Source organism: Opisthocomus hoazin, chromosome 2 (genome assembly GCF_030867145.1).
Source record: "Opisthocomus hoazin isolate bOpiHoa1 chromosome 2, bOpiHoa1.hap1, whole genome shotgun sequence".
Classification (NCBI taxonomy): Eukaryota; Metazoa; Chordata; class Aves; order Opisthocomiformes; family Opisthocomidae; genus Opisthocomus; species Opisthocomus hoazin.
The window spans coordinates 38,744,095-38,760,588 of NC_134415.1; the positions used below are offsets into that span (position 1 = coordinate 38,744,095).

A 16,494-nucleotide genomic window follows, 5' to 3' on the forward strand; every position below is an offset into this window, starting at 1 on the left:
GCAGCAGCCCCGCCCCGCCGCCCCGCCGCCAACGCCGCCGCCGGGCCGGGAGCTGAGCCAGCTGGCCGCGCAGCTCCGCGCCCTGGCCGACAGCCTCTGCCCGCCCGCCCCGCTCCCCCACGGCCCCGCCCCACTCCCCCACGGCCCCGCCCCGCTCCCGGGAGACGCTCTGGAGGGGGCGTGGCCCCCCGCCGCCCAGGTGCGCTGCGCGCCCTGTCTGCGCCAATAAACACCCCTCAGCCCCGCCCACAGCCTCGATCTGTCTGCGCATGCGCGATCGGCTCGCGGGGGGCGGGGCCCCGGTGCTGGGAGTGGGGGGCCATGAGGGCGCGTCCGGAGGGCCGGGACTGGCGGGCCCAGGCGGCGGCGGGTGGGGGGAGAGGGGCCTTGGAGGAGGAGGAGAGCTCCGGCGACAGCAGCGACGACAGCGGGAGCCCCTCGGGGCCCGGCGGGGGAGGTAAGGGCCGGCCCGGGGCGGCGGGCCCTCCTCGGGGCGGGGGTTGGGCCGGTCGCGGCCTGCGCGGCGTCACCGGGTCCGCGACGCAGCTCCCAAGTGACGCGGTCGAGGCGTCACGGCCCAGGCACCGCCGCTGCCGCCGGGCGGGCCGGCGGGCGGGGGAGCGGCCCGCGGAAACCTGGGGGAAGGGGGGAAGATGGCGGGGGGACGGCGGAGCGGAGCAGAAGCAGGCCGCGGGGTGCCCGCAGGGGCTGCCGTGCGGGAAGCGCTTTCCCCGTTCGACTCCGGGCACTCTGGTCCGGTGTCCCATCCCAGTATGGAGATACTTCATCGGGGGAAGCTCTGCGGGCCTCCGCTTTGCCGGCTCGATACCAAACCCCTGTTCCGATCCTCTCCTACGTGGTGTCTTTATCTCCTTTTCACTGGCGCCTCGTAAGCCTTTGCTGCTCTGACAGTGCCCGGCCGGAGCTGCGGCCGAGCGGAGCGTTGTGGTGCGACTGGTGCCTCGCCTGCCTCTGCACAACGTTAGAGGGGCTGCCACGTCATCCCGCGTTTCCTTGAACGCTTGCTTTGCCCCTGTGACTGTCCTTGCTCAGAGTCTTTCGTGTGCCTCTCCAGTGATGCTTGGAGTAGCCAGGGGTACTCAGACATCTCCCTGACTTAATTGCTCTGCACCCTAGTAACTTGTATAATTAGCACAGGTTTTTCCTATAGAGCAGCGGTCTAAAGCTCTCTGCACTGAATTTGAACAGTGTGGTGGGAGATGCTCGTGTCTAAGTCCCAGAATTTATTGGTTTTCCCCACGAACCCCAACAGTGTGGTTACTTTAGATTGCTGAGCTGCTTGGCGCCCAGCTCTGAAATGCGGGCACGGTGCTTTGGTCTGCAGGTGGTGTCATGGTCTGGGCAGGCAGGCAACAAGTGGTTGTACGAGAGTGCCATGGGGAAAGATGGAAAACCTGAGGGAGATCAGAAGGGACGACAGAGCTGCCATGCCGAAGAAGGCAGAGGGCGAGGGTGTTTGTGGGAGCCCAAGCAGGAGAGGAAGGCTGTGCTGCCATCCAGCGAGACCTGGGTAGGCTGGAGAGTTTGGCACAGAGGAACCTGATGAAATTCAACAAGGGCAAGTGCAGGGTCCTGCACCTGGGGAGGAACAACCCCATGCACCAGTACAGGCTCGGGGTGGACCTGCTGCAGAGCAGCTCTGCGGAGAGGGACCTGGGTGTCCTGGGAGTGCTGGGGGACGACAAGTCAAACATGAGCCAGCGGTGTGCCCTGGTTGCCAAGAAGGCCAATGGGATCCTGGGGTGCATCAAGAGGAGTGTGGCCAGCAGGTCGAGGGAGGTTCTTCTTCCCCTCTACTCTGCCCTAGTGAGGCCCCATCTGGAGTACTGTGTCCAGTTCTGGGCTCCCCAGTTCAAGAAAGATGAGGAGCTACTGGAGGGAGTCCAGAGGAGGGCTACGAGGATGGTGAGGGGACTGGAGCATCTGTCCTATGAGGAGAGGCTGAGGGACCTGGGCTTGTTCAGCCTGAAGAAGAGAAGGCTGCGAGGGGTCCTAATATGTACTTACAAATATCTGCAGGGTGGGTGTCAGGAGGATGGGGCCAGACTCTTTTCAGTGGTGCCCAGCGACAGGACAAGGGGCAAAGGGTGCAAACTGAAACAGAGGAAGTTCCATCTGAACATGAGGAAGAGCTTCTTCCCTCTGAGGGTGACGGAGCACTGGAACAGGCTGCCCAGGGAGGTTGTGGAGTCTCCTTCTCTGGAGATACTCAAGACCTGCCTGGACAAGGTCCTGTGCAGCCTGCTGTAGGTGACCCTGCTTCGGCAGGGGGTTGGACCGGGTGATCCCCAGAGGTCCCTTCCAACCCCCACCATTCTGTGGTATCAAACCGCAGTAAGATAAGTGGGAAGGCTGTTTTGGGGCAGCAGTGTGATGAAATAGTGCTGCATTCACATTTCCTTTGTCCCTTGTGTGGCAAACTGGATATCCAGTGTTCCCTTCACCCTGCTCAGAGGACTAAAAAGCGTTGACAGGGCAGAGTTCCTGGGTGTTCAGCGAGCGAAAAGCAAACATTTCTAGAGGCAGCGCTTGGATATGCTCATTAGATTTTCTAGACTGTGGAGAGATTCTGAAGCAGAAAGTCTTGGTTATTGCCAGCATGAGAGTGACTGGGACAATGAGTCCATGCTCTGAGGCAATGTGACTTGACCTCATGTTGCTTCCTGAATTTGGTGGCAGATTTGGGCAGAGCATGCAGAAATGTTATGTCATGGGGCAGTGTATTGGGTTTATGTGACAAGGCTTTAGTAGTGGGGGAGCTACGGGGGTTGCTTCTGTGAGAAGGTGCCAGAAGCTTCCCCCATGTCCCATTAGCTCAGCCTTGGCCAGGGGCTGTCTCAGCAAGGGTGGCAGCGCCTCTGTGATAACGTATTTAAGAAGGGGAAAAAAAAAACGGCTCCAGAACAGCAGCTGGAAGAGAGGAGTGAGACTACGTGAGAGAAACGACTCTGCAGACACCAAAATCAGTGAAGAAGGAGGGGGAGGAGGTGCTCCAGGCACCGGAGCAGAGACTCCCCTGCAGCCTGTGATGAAGGCCATGGTGAGGCAGCCTGAGCCCCTGCAGCCCATGGAGGGACCCCACGCAGTTGGATGTATCCCGTGCGGAGCCCACCCTGGAGCAGGCTCCTGCAGCCAGGACCTGCAGACCCGTGGAGAGAGGAGCCCACGCAGGAGCAGGTTTGCTGGCAGGGCTTGTGACCCCATGGGGTACCCATGCTGGAGCAGCCTGTTCCTGACGGACCGCGCCCTGTGGAGAGGACGCACGCTGGGGCAGTTCGTGGAGGACTGTCTCCCGTGGGAGGGACGCCACGCTGGAGCAGGGGAAGAGAGTGAGCGGCAGAGATAACATGGGATGAGCTGGCCACAACCCCCATTCTCTGTTCCCCTGCACTGCTCAGGGGGAGGAGGTCGAGAATCCAGGAGTGAAGTTGAGCCCAGGAAGAAGGGAAGGGGTGGCGGGAAGGTGTTTTGTGATTTGGTTGTATTTCTCATTACCCTACTGCCATTTGATTGGTAATAAATTAATTTTCCCGAAGTTGAGTCTGTTTTGCCTGTACTGATGATTGGTGAGTTATCTCTCTGTCTTTATCTTGACCCACGTGCCTGTTGTTATAGTTCCTCTCCACTGTCTGGCTGAGGAGGGGAGCGATGGAGCAGCTTGGTGGGCAGCTGGTGTCCAGCCGAGGTCAGTCCGCCACAGGCAATGGGGTTGTTTTTTGCTAGGCCACAGTTGAGGTGTTTTGTGCCAAATTGATAGTATTGGAAAGACCGCGTGCCTGTCACTGCTCAGAGGTGTTGAGCAGGCAGATGCCACCCAGGTGGTGTTTGCCAAGACCTTTTCCTTCAGCAGGGAGCCAGTGCAAACCTTCTGGTTCCTTCTTGCCCCTGCCATCCAGAGAACAGTATGAGCACATCCAAGTGCTACCTGAAGAAACGTTTTCTGGTTACTGGCCCTGAACACCCAGAGGTGTAAATCCAGAAAGATTGTTGATAATATTTTTACATTGTGGTTATAAGAAGTGTTAAAGATTACTGTCACTGAGGGATAGTAAAGAAACATAGCAACAGAAAATTCCAAAGGAATATCTCGTGCATTCATCAGCACTTTGCGAAGAATTGGTTTTGGTGTTTCTTGTGTTGTTTGTGTTGGTCTTCTAGTCAGCAGTCAGAGGAGAGAAGGAATATTTTATGAAACACAAGGTGTAAATAACGCTGTTGGGACCTCAGGGCATGGCTGGATTATGAAACTGCTTTGTGGTGTTGTGGGATTTCATTCTTCCCCCCAGTGGGTCGGGCAATAAGCTGTTCCTGTTGGTAGTGAGATGGTGGAGGTGGAGTGTCTGGATTTCCGTAGTCTCCAGGCCTCTGGAGTGCCGGGGAGGCTCTGCTGTGGGAATCGCTTCGTTGCAGAGTGAGCAGAGCTGTGGTGGATGGGCAGCGGGGAGGGAGTCTCTGAGCCTTAACAGAGCGACTGAACAGGCCGTGTGGCTTTCCTGCACCTGGGGCTGGTCTCATGGTGTGAGGGAGGTGGTGGTGCCTGCCTGGAGGCGAAGGGACAAGAACAGCCTGTGAAAGTGAAAGAGTCCGGACTGAGAGGTGACCCCTGAGAATTTGCAATGCGGCCAAAATACAGCGCAGTGCAGAGCTCGTACCACTCTTTGTAGCAGGTAAAAACTTTGAACTGGTCTTGTGTGTGCTGTGGGGTGGAGAGAGAAGCAGAGACATGTTGGGGAGCACTAAAGGCTGCAGAGAGAGGGAGAGAAATCAAAGGCTGAGGGATGCAGTGGCTTCTTTCTGCCATGCGGTTGTATAGGGGTGGTGTCACTGTCTCGGGCTCTGAGACATCCTTCCTGGCGGAATTTTGGGGGTGGGAAGTGTCTTGAGAAGCTGTTTGGCTCAGGTGTGTCCTGCGCTCTCTTCCAGATGAATCTCACTTGTCTTTTGAGGAACTACTGCAGATGCAGAGCGATGTGAGAACAAGAGTGTCCAAGCAGGTGACCGGTGGGAAGAAAACTACAAAACCTGCTAAAGCTACAGCGAAGCAGCAGCAAGGCAAAAAGGGGTAAGGAGGCTCTTTTCTGATCAGAAAAATGTGCGTGCGTGCTCTCTGCACCCCAGACCTTACGCTGGGAGCTCCTTACGGTATTGCCATTACCTTGGAGCTGGTACAGATCTCCTTTAATGTGCTACAGAGTAATGCTTTTCACTGTAGTGTTTCGTTTGGGAACTCTCTGTTGCTGTTTCGGAGCTCTTAATATTCTGTCATGTTCAAATCCCCAGCAGCCACCTGTTACTGGGTAGTTACAGCGGCTCTCAGTTTCTTTACACCTGCTGTATTAAGGCACTTTTAACCCACGGCACGGTATGCTTCTCTTTGAAGTTGTGTGATAATGCTTTACTTGCGTCCCCTGGGCCCTGAAATAGTTACTGTGCTGTTTTCAAAACCCCTTTCCAGCTTATCAGCATCTTCTGCCTGGGTCTCACTGGCTGGAGTTGCAGTGACAGCCGGCTGTTCTGCGATCTCATCCATCCTTTTGCTGTTGTCTCATCTGTGGCTTGTCTCTGTTGATTTTCCTTCTCCCCACTCTGCAGTACTTATCGTCGCAGACTTTCCTGTCCTCGGTGGTCTTTACATCTCCTGTTTGCATGCTCTGTAGGTGCTGTTGATGTGGTGACTATAAAATGTGTTTAACACAACAGAAATCTATCAGATCTCTTTACGGTCCTCCACAGGCTCCCACTGGTAACAGCTGTGGTACCATTACCCTTTATTTGCAGTAGTTAGCTGGTTTTCAGTCCTCAGAGTCGTATCTAAGTGATTTGAACAGGTTTCCGCTGTTACACTGGCATTCCCTAACCAATTTGTGAGTCTCTGCTGAGTATGTGCTTCTTCTGCCGTAAACAGTTGATTAGAATAATGTTTCTGCTTTACCTTTTACCCAAGAGTCAGGGGGATTTTGTGTTGTGCAATATCTTCACACGGTGTCTCTACTTCTACCACACGTTTTGCATAATTCTGTTTTTATTTAATTCCCCTAATCCTTTAAGTAATGCATCACTGTAAATCCCACATGCTGTTTCTCTCATGTTTTTGTTATGAAAGTGAGCTTCTTAAAAAAAAAAAAAAAAAAAAAAAAAAAGGGCTTTGGGGAAATCCCCTGGAACTGTGTTGGTTTCAGCAGTGCTGTGTAAAGCTGACACCAGAGCATTGTACGGGGGTGTAGCCACATCAGCAGGCATGAAAGTACACTGAAAGTGGCCCGAAGCGGAGTCTGGAAAACTGAACTCATGCCTGCAGGGTTGTTTGTGTTCCTGCCCCCGTGCTACCGTGTTGCTGAATGTGGGTATAACCCACTCTCACGGGTGGTTCACAGGTCTGCTGATGTTGCTGAGAACTTACCTGATGTACCAACAAATTGCAGGACCCAGCATCCAAGTAATAGGGGGAGAGTAACACCCCATTCTCCCACCTCATACTGTCCCCCTCCTACACCTAAAGCACCAAGCTCTGAAGCCCTGTGTTGCGGGGAGAATTTGTTCACCTAATTGGTCGTCACCATGGTCCTTGTCGTCCTGATTCCCTGTGAAGTCTCTCTGGGGATACGTACCGGGAGCTGTATGGCCCTTGGTCCTGGGGGCACACCTTTACTTTACTGGTGTTGCGGTGTGCTTTCTCACTGCGCCTGGCCGCAGTAGGATTGGCTGGTGTAACTACCAGCTTGGTGCAGAAATTCCCATCTTTGGTCTCACCTTTCAGTGTCAAGAGTCAAGACGTGGATGGGTTGGTGGGCCAGGAATAGAAAGGGGTTGTTGCATGATGAAGGAAAACATGGAGAGTGAGAGGAATAACTAGTACAGCGCATTTACTGATGCAGGTGGTGGATTTTCACGTGATACATGGGGCTGTATCGAGTTTTGTGTAAGATTGTTTTAGCCATGCATTTGTAGATCATTTTGTAGTAGTAGCCTTGTCTGGCTCTTGACCAAGTCACCTCTTTGCTCTCTGTAAGTATCATGGTGAGGAGCGGGGAGAGTCTGCCGTTTCGACACTGTGCGCTAATGTTCTCCTGAGGGTCTGGCTGACCTCCTGGCACGTTAGCCTGGGCCTCATTTTGCCCTTTGCTCCTCTCAAGTACATTTTTCTCTCTTTCAGGCCATTGGAGATGTCTGCCAAGAAGCGCGTACCTTTTCTGCGACAGGTCATCTCTGTTAAAAAGAAGGTGGGTGCTCCCCCTCCCCAGTTCCGGAGCTGACTTCCCTTAGCGATGCTTACAGGGCACAGAGGTGGTAGTGGGGCTGCTGAGGATGACGCAGGCTGTTTGTGGAGGATGGGGCTTGGACCGCTGTCTGGTGAGTGCAGGTGGTGCCAGCGTGTGCCTGGGGAGATCGGGAGCAGGAGCGGCTGCTCTCTGCAGCCTGCTGCCCTGCGTAATGCACTTGGGATGTAATGCGAGCGTTTGAGACCTGGGTGTTTCTAGAAGATGTAACGGCTGCCACCAATGACAACTGCGCTGCAAGCGGTGGTCCTTGCTCAGTACTGATCAGGTTGGATGCTCTTGTCCGTCTGGTTTCTAATCTGAATATAAGTTTGACTTACCATTGCTGGGTATCTTAATATATTAATTTCTACAGTTAGAGATCTCCTTCGGTCTCTCTCTTTTGGTAAGGCCTGACCTAGGTAATCTGTGAAAGTCTAGATAGGCTTGAATTCCCAAATCCATCACCCTGACAACATGTGTTCAGCCAGAGCTGCAGGTGTTTGGAGGCAGCAGTCGTGCTGCTGTTCCTTGAATTGGCTACTCCTGGGTGGTCGGCTTGCGTATGGAAATGCCTGTGGCCTGGTAGACTGGGTGCAGGCGTGATGGCTTTGTGAGGGACTGCTGCCTGGATTACTGGACTCAGTCTTTGCCAGCTGCGGGTGTTTTCAATGGCGGGCGCGTAATATTGCTCGTAAAAAAACCTGCAAGCTCTGATCCATGGAAGGAGAGTAAGCAGGCTATTAACAGGGTGATCGTGGCCACAGCTCTTACCTTTGCATACCCTGCCTTCAGGTCAACAGAGACCCTCGATTTGATGACCTGTCTGGAGAATATAAGCCTGAAATATTTATGAAGACGTACAGCTTCCTGGACAGCATCAAGAAGCGGGAGAAGGAGGTGATGCTGTGTGCCTGTCCTTGGCCAGAAAAACCTTGCTTGGCAGGGGCAGCTTGCGCAAAGGCCTTTCACAGTGGAGTAGGCAGGCAGGCGCTCAGGCAGCTTTCTGCTCTCTTCTTCAGATGGTTCAGAAGCAGCTGAAAAAATGCCGGAACGTGGAGCAGAAGGAGAAACTCAAGCAGCTCCTGAACCGCGTGGTGAGTTCCGTGCAGCATCTCCCCTCCTGTGAGGCAATGCGCTGGAAGAGAGGATGTGCAACCTGAGGTCTGCCTAGATGCCTGCTGACACACGCCATCCTTTCTGTACAGACACAGCAAGAACAGGCACAGAAAAAAAAGCAGGAACTGAGGGAGAGGGAGCTGTCTTTGAAGAGGCAACGGCGGGAATTGGCCAAGCAGGGAAAGAAACCTTTCTTCCTGAAGAAGTGTAAGTACTCGGTGTGAACGTGCTGCAGGAAGACCTAGAGGGAGTACTGCTGATGGGACTCCAAGCACTGTGTAAGCGAGTTGTCCTTGACACTCCACAGAGCTGTGGAGGGATAGTTCTAGCACTGGTACCCGAGGGACAAGCCGGGGAGGGAGAGGTGAGAAGGGCTGTAGAGATGATTTGGGCTTCGGTTTAAAACCTCACTCCCCTCTCCTCTGCAGCTGAGAAGCGGAAATTGGAGCTAGCTGAGAAATACGCAGAGCTGAAGAGGAGCGGAAAGCTGGAGAGCTTCCTGAACAAGAAGAGGAAGAGGAATGCCATCAAAGACAAGCGCCGCCTGCCCTCGCAGAACTTGTGACTGCTGGGCGGACATGCTGCTGTCTGCCCCTGGGACTCGCTCTGCCGTGGTCAAGCCTGGAAGATGGCCATCCCTCTTCCCAGTGCCTGCCTTCCATTGTGCAGTGATGCTGTCAGGCAGCAGAGCAGAGGCTGAACTGAAGGCAGGAGTGCTTTCTGTAGCTGAAATGTCCTCTTCACTTGTGGTTTACACCATGCCTGGGTGGTGACAAGTCTGTCATGCAGATGCACGTGGTGTTGACAGCTGTCTGTCCTTGCACCTGCTCGTCTCTTCCTCTAGCTAGCAGAGCACCAGCCCTACCCTGCGCTGCTGGCTCTACTCCAGGTCCTACCAGGCGCCAGCTGAGGCGGGAAAGGACCTCAAGTGTGAGGGCTCTGGTACCATGCCTGCTCAGAGCAGGGCTAGCACTGACTGCAGACCAGGTTGACCTGGGCTGCTTCAGATGGGTCTGGGAATGTCCGAGGACAGATGCCACCACCTCCCTTGGCCTCTGCTCCACTGCTTCAAGATGAAACTTCTATTTTTTTCCCCTTCTCCAGGAAACCTGCCTGGTTTTAGTCCATAATGATTGTCTTGTTTTCAGTAGCTTTGTCATAGGTCTGGGGGGTGGGTGGGAAAGGGCTGCTCTTAGGTCTCCACGAAGCCTTTTCTTCCTGAGGGTGAGCACACCCTGTTCCCCCAGCCTTTCCTTGCAGTGCTGCAGCCTCTGACAACTTTCACATCCTCAGCCCAGAGGACCAGCGTCTGTCACCTGGGGCCCCAGCCTGGATGCAATCTCACGAGCGCTGAGTAAAGGAGAGAGGATCGCGCCCCTCTGTGTGGGCTGCGCCCTGGTGATGCAGGCCCCGGCTGGCCTTCCTCGCAGCCAGGGCACACTGCTGCCTGGGATCTCTCCAGCAGGGCTGCCTCTCTGCTTCGCTTCTCAGGGTGCTGTCCGCAGGGCTATTAGTTGATTCTGTATGAAATAAAATACCCCAGTTTTCCTTTATTGCCCGTGTCGGTGCTGTTACAGTCAAAAGTGTTTGAACTTACGGGAGTTCATGCCTCTCTCCAGCATTACATTTGACCACCTTGTTCCTCCTCACTCCTGATTGCCCCCGTCTCCCGTGGCTATGCCGGCAGGGGGCTGATGCAGATGTGACCCAGAGGATCCCTCTCAAGGAGAGTGCCTCAGCTCTGCATGGCAGAGTGCTCCCTGGGCACAGCCGTGCTGGGTGTGGGTGGGAGCTGGTGTGTGGGGCCTGGGGAAAGACCTTGCAATGAGCAAGAAATGGAATGATGAGCAACTCCATTGCGCCCACCTCAGGGTGCTGCTGAAGCGTCTGCCCCTGCTGCAATTCCTGTGGGTGACGCGAGTTCTGCTCTGGTGACAGGTTTCAGTGTAACTGGGGAAAGGCAGTGGAAATGGGATGTGCCAGCTTGGCTGGAGCCCACATGGAAATCCTCGGCTGCCTTCAGCCTGCGCCTGGCTGAGCGCTTTGCACTGCGCCTGGCTGCCGCTTCCTCCGCTGCTTGCCTCGTGATGTGGGATGCAGAGCCTGCCGCATCCTTCTGCCTTCAGAGGAGAGTTACCTTGGGAACAGTGTGGCTGCACCGAAGCCCAAGGCTCTCCTGACCCCCTTTGTGGCATTCGTCTGCTGTTTTATGCGCTCCGTTTTCAATCTGAAGCTGAACAAATGTCCACCCATACTTCGGTGCAAGAAGGGAGGAAGACTGGGGCCTGGACAGGCTGGAGGTGGCTCACCCCTGTGTCACTGCTGCCAGGGCCTTGCTGTGGGGCCATGTGTCCCCATCCCCAGCTCCTGGGAGGTCCTGCCCAGCAGGGAGCAAACCCCAGAGTGGTCCTGCTTTCCCCTCCTGCCCCTCTAGAGCCAAAGGGCTCCTTCCCGCTGTGGCCTGCGTCCCTGCCTGCAAGGAGGACATCCTCCCTGGGATGTCACCTGCTTCTGTTCAGCACATTAGCGGTGAGGAGCAGATCTACCAGGCTGTCCCTCCCTGCCAGCTCCTGGGCCCAGTACCCTGCAGCGGGGGAGGCCCTGGGGCATTGCCCAGCTCAGCCAGCGTTGCGGTGGCACTGGGCGTTGGGGCAGGTGGCAGCATGGCCACACCAGCTCCAAGAGGAGGAGATGCTTCGAGCATCTCCAGAGAGCTTTCTACTGCCAGGGGTGCTGCTCTTCCCCGTGGCCTCCCAGACTCGAGGCGTCAGTTGGGTTATTTTCCTTCTGTTTCGAAGGTGTGTCCCTGCCAGACCTGCTCTGGTGTCCCTCCACGTGGAGCGTGGGGACTTGCTGTGGGTGTCCCTGGGGAGGGCAGCCCTTGGGCATGGCTGGCACCAGTTGATGTAACTACAGCTGGTTGCACAGGCAGTGGTGGCAGACAAAGCTTCCACCCCCCCAGCGACACCCTCGGAGCCCACCAGCCTCTGACAAGGACCTGCCTCTCCTCTCCCAGCTGCTGGCCAGGAGGAATGGCTTCAGGGCCAGGTGCCTGGGATGCTCTCCCCAGGCCTGGGCGGTCACTGAGCGAATCCCCCCACCCCCCCCCAGATGTTCTCTGCAGCTGGACATCCAGGCACACGAGGGACAGGCACCCACGGGAGCTTGGGGACCTACTGCCAGCAGGGAGGGACACAGACGTGAGGAGGCTGCGGGGCTCAGGTCTTTTATTGCAAAGAGGGAGATACGAAAAAGGACAGTCACCCGCTGGGCTGGCTGAGAGGGGTGACAGGCAGCGGGAGCCCCAGGCCTCGCTCCCCCAGCATGGGGACCCCGGCTCACACCCCGGGGAGCCGGCTGCTGCCAAGCACGGAGCTGGAGCCAGGGCCAGCCCCAGCAGCGGAATGAGGGGCCCTCAGCGTCCCCGAGCAGCCCCCCTGGCCCAAGCCCTGGCTGGCCAGTGCTGATGGCGGACCCTGGCGCGGGCAGGGCTGCCGGGCCCTGGCCAGGCACAGCACGCGGCAGGCGAACCTGGCTTCATCCTCTGCTCTGTGTCCATCTCGCTCGGTGGGGTGCCGAGGTCCCAAACCGCTCCGCGGCCTTACGGAGGCTGCTGCGGGGGTCCCCGGCCATGCGACCCTCAGGCCTGGAGCAGCTTCGCCCAGGGAGGAAGGGAGGGAGCAGGGCCGTCGCCCTCCATCCGGGCGGGGAGCTCAGCAGCCCGCCCTGGGTTTGCAGGCACGGCCAAGCGTGGCAGTGGCCCGGCTGTGGCTCCCGCTGGCTTGTCACGTGTTGTCCCGGGCCAGCTCCTCGGGGCAGGCAGGCTGGTCCCGGGACTTGTGCAGCCCAGGGGAGGGCTGGGCCTGGGCGCTGTGCTGCGGGGCCAGGTCCGGCCCCACGGGCGTGTGGTGCCGATGCCGCTGGTACTGCACAAATGTACAGACCTTCAGCCCAATGGCCAGCATGTTCTTGCCCATGAAGATGCTGGAGACCCGGGCGTCCCTGAAGAAGACCATGTTGCTGCCTCGGATGAAGATGGTGGTGATGTTTACGGTGAGCATGCTCAGCATGGGGTACAACATCATCCGGTGCGGCATGATGCCGATCCCTTGCATGCTGATCTCACAGAGGGACACGCAAGGGAGGACCAGGAGCAAGATGTAGCAGTAGAAGAACATGATGCCCTCAACCCAAAGCGGCAGCCCCTTCTTCTGGGGCTCCCACAGGTTGGCCTGGATGTCCAGCACATCCAGCATGTCCACGATGACCCAGAAGAGGCGGTTGCGGAGATCTTCTTTCTTCTTGAATGTCCTGACGTAGTCCATGTGCTCCGTGGCCACCAACAACACGTAGAGGGCTGGGATGCAGATGGAGAGCAGCAAGGTCAGCGCTTTGCGGGCTATGAGATCCAGGCTTTTCCGGTCAGCTTTATAGTTCTGGTATACAAAGTAGACTTTGATCTCCAGAACGAAGACGTACAGGAACCAGAGGATCATGGCGTAGCCCCGCTTAGCTGTCTTTACCTCTGCCCCGACCCAGATGGCCACGTAGCGGAGCACCAGCAGGAAGCACACATCACCCACTGCCACCATGACGCAGATGCCCAGCTTCCTGGAGCCCTGGCTCTGCTCCACCAGGTAGGCGTCCATGAGGACGAGGCTGGTCATGATGAGCACAGTGGAGAGGCACACATGAGGCTTGCTGACAGGCGGTGGGGGGACCATCCTGCACAGAGGAACAGGCAGGGCCCTCAGGGAGTTGCTGGGATTCCCCATGCCCACCCTTGGGCCCTCTTCTTCTCCCCCCCACCATGCAGATGACTGCCTCTTCCAGTAGCTCATCACGCTAGTTAGTCTCTGCTCCTGTGAAAGGCACATGCCTTCTTTTCCACAGGATTTCCCAGCCAGTGGCACTGGTTACATTCTCCCCGCCAAGGCACACAGGACCGTATCTATGATTTTAACCCAAGTGGGTCCTTAACTGCTATGATCCAGAACCGCTCTCTTTTTAGTCTCCTTTATTTTCACGCACAGCATGAGGCTATTTTTAGCCTGGCTGTCCTGTGGGGTGGGAGGGAAGAAACCGGCCCAACATCTTCAGTTTCTTCACGCTCCCCAAGAGCTCTGCCTACAGCTGTTGGCCCATGCCCACCCTGCACGCGATGCGCTGACAGCAAAGCAAAGCAGCCCCAGCCCGCAGGCCCAGGACACAAGCAGCTCTGCAACAGGCCCCGCATCTCAGCTGGATGCTCAGCTTTCCCGGGCCGGGGCAGAGCAAAGTGCGGTCCCTGAAAGCACCCTGCCTGCCTCGGACGGGCTCGTCAGGCTCCCTCCCGCTGGCCAAGCGCCGCTGCGGCCGGAGACGGAGGGAGGACGGCGCCGTGGCCTCGCCGGGCACGGCTCGGCAGCTGCTCTGGAGGGGAGCCAGGCCCCCAGCTGAGATGGAGGACGAAGCTGGCCCGCCGATGGCGTGGCACGATGGCTGCCCGCTGGCTGGGACGCCATCCTGGTCCCCCGGCGGGCACTCGCCCATGGGGCCAGCGCTTGGGAGCGGGATGGGGGCCGTGAGGTTGAGAGCCACCCCTGCGGGCACCGACGGGTGCAGCCCAAGCCACCCCAGCTCCCGCTCTTCGGCTCGGGGCCCCGGGCACGCCGGGGGGGTGGCGGAGCCCCGGCCCGCCGGGCACGGGCGCCTCTGCGGGGCAGCGAGCGGGGGCTGGCAGGCGGCGGGTCCGGAGGGTGCCGCACGGCGGGCGGGGTTTCTCCCGCGCTTCGCCCCGCGGCCTGGTCAAGCCTTGGGGGGGGGGGGAGCCGGAGCCGGCCCCCCGCCCGCAGCGGCCGGGCCCGCCCGGGGCGCCGGAGGGGCGCGGGGGGAGGAAGGGGTGCTTACCTCGGGCGGCTCCCCGGGGCGCCGGGGCAGGGCGGCGGCGGCGGCGGCGGCGGCGGCGGCGGCGGGGGGGGGGCAGCCCCGGCGGCAGCCCCGGGCCTGGCGCGGCATCGCCCGGCTTTGCGGCCCGGCGGCGGCTCTGCGGCGTCGCCCGGCCCCTCCCGGCGGGCGGGCACTGCGGCGGCCCCCGCCTCACCGGAGCGGCCGGCACCGCCCGCCGCCCCCTCCCGCTCCGGTGCCCTCCGCCCACCTCCCCCCGGCACCCCGCCGCCGCCCTGGGGCCGCAGCCCGCACCCCACCTTCCAGCCAGCATCCCGCCCCGGGCCCCGACCCGGACCCCCGTGGGAAGCCGGGGCTGGCGAGGGTCCTGCCGGCCGGCTGCCCACCGGGAGGGACCGGGGCCCCCCCCCGTCGCCGGGGCCCCGCCGGTGGGCACCCACGCACGGGAGCATCAGGACACCGGGGCAGCGCAGGCAGCAGGTTCCCCTCGCCCTGGCGACCATCGCTCCCCGCCAGCGCTCCCCTGCCAGCCCCGGCGGCTGCTGCCTTCCACTCCCAGCTCCTTCCCGGCTGATTCAGGTCCAGCGACACAGGGAAGGTTTCCCGGTACATTTCCACTCCGCGCTCACAGAGCTCCTTGCAGACCTGGGTGTCTCAGCACATGGGGAGGCGCTCGGGTCTGCAGAGGTGGGCTAGGAGCAGAACCGGGCAGAGACCCGAGTGAGACGACAAGTGCCGGTCACAGCCCACGAGTGCCGGGAGAAGCGCAGCCCACCTCACCGCCGGCTGCCGACAGGGTGGCCCTCAGTCCCCTCTTGTACCCGATGCCCCGGGGCATCTCAGGTGGTGGGAATCCCACCTGTAGTGTACCTGGCGAACGGAGACACTGACCTAGCGTCCAGGCTCAGCTCAGGTGTCCCGCGGTGAACTCGGGTGGTCGACACAGGCTGGTGGCGGGCTTGTGAGTGGGGAGCAGAGCTCTGGGTTAGAGAGGTGCAACAAGGCAAGGAGTTTCACTGTGGGATCATTCTCCTAGTCAAGGAAAAAACAGCAATCTCCAGAAGGGCTGAAAGAGCAGGGAAACAAAGCTGCCAAAACAACCTGGCTCCAGAAAGGAAAGCAGCCCTCAAGCTGAGTGGAGAGTGCTGTGAGGCATGAGGTGAGAAGCCAACACAGAACCAAAACCTAGGTCTTTCCCTCTGGACACAGAAGTGCCAGCTCTCACTCAGCATCAGGGCAGTGCCTGGCAGGCTGCAGGGAGAAGGAGCAAAGGGTCTCTGTCTGTGGAGGCACCTGGGGGGTGACCACAGAGGTAGGAGAGCAGTTTTGGAGGCGGCTACCAAGCAGCAGGGCTAAAGACAAGATGATTCATCCCTGGGCTGGAATCATAAAAACCCAGAGTCTCCACCAGAGGCTAGGACAGGAGGTGACAACATTCGCGTGGGAAGCAGTAAAGAGCTGCTTTAACAAGGCACATAAAAATAAGCAACCAGAGCAAGAGCAGATCCTTACGTCCTTCTCTAAAACACGATGCTGGAACCGGAATGCCAGAGTTCGCGTGTGGATGCAGCTGTGACCAGAGGCAAAATGGAAGGAAACCAAAGAGGGGTGCACCAGGGTTCTCGGGCAGATAGCTGCTCGCTGTCTCCTGCTGGCTCCAGACCCAGGATGAAAAGCATCTTCGGCTTAGCCCTGCGCTGCCTAGGACACCTGCACCCCACCGTTATCGCTGAAGAGTCCCTCTGGGGCGGTGACTGCAACCCCCTCAAAGGCTGTTGGGAGGGAGCCAGGGAAACCCCTCAGTTGCGCTGGACACCCTCGAAGGGGAACTCCTTGTCAGCAAGGAACAGCGAGCGGTGGCTGTGATGGGGAAAGGCTGGCAGTGGCCTGGGGACCATGCTGAGAGCTTCAGCTGCTCCAGCAGAGCCTCGTGGTCCCCAGAGCCTGGCCACGAGGTGGCTGGAGCTGATGGGCATCCTTCAGGAATGCAATTTAAAAAAACAAACCGGGAACAACTTCTGAGTGCTGAACGGTACTTTAACATCAAGAAAAGTCCTAATGTGAGCAAGGTGCTGGAAGGTGACATCAGAGTGGAGAAGCAAGACATCAGGTATGCCAAAAAGGAAAACAAAGGAACGAACATACAGAGTCACTCCAGGTAACCATGTGTCAAAATGTGGAGTGGAGGGGATGGAGCTACACAATGGTGATG

At 58.3% G+C, this 16,494-nt stretch overlaps 2 protein-coding genes across 3 annotated transcripts; one reads left to right on the forward strand and one right to left on the reverse strand.

The window, feature by feature from the left end:
- Positions 1-309: 309 nt before the first annotated feature.
- RRP36 (ribosomal RNA processing 36) lies at positions 310-9,949 on the forward strand. Its single transcript, XM_075413259.1, has 7 exons — positions 310-457; positions 4,945-5,083; positions 7,175-7,241; positions 8,073-8,177; positions 8,300-8,374; positions 8,486-8,603; positions 8,825-9,949. The coding sequence occupies exons 1-7, from the start codon at positions 322-324 to the stop codon at positions 8,959-8,961; spliced, it is 777 nt and encodes a 258-aa protein (XP_075269374.1). The 5' UTR covers positions 310-321; the 3' UTR covers positions 8,962-9,949.
- A 1,669-nt stretch (positions 9,950-11,618) lies between these two features.
- On the reverse strand, positions 11,619-15,247 carry LOC104334341 (transmembrane protein 121). 2 transcript variants are annotated; one of them, XM_075446106.1, is made up of 2 exons: positions 15,174-15,247; positions 11,619-13,121 (listed from the first exon to the last, which is right to left on the reverse strand). In XM_075446106.1, exon 2 carries the CDS (start codon positions 13,118-13,120, stop codon positions 12,182-12,184), a length of 939 nt encoding a protein of 312 aa, XP_075302221.1. In that variant the 5' UTR covers position 13,121; positions 15,174-15,247; the 3' UTR covers positions 11,619-12,181. The 2 variants fall into 2 exon arrangements, with proteins under 2 accessions (XP_075302221.1, XP_075302217.1); XM_075446102.1 differs by lacking the exon at positions 15,174-15,247 and adding an exon at positions 14,286-14,334.
- Positions 15,248-16,494: the final 1,247 nt, after the last annotated feature.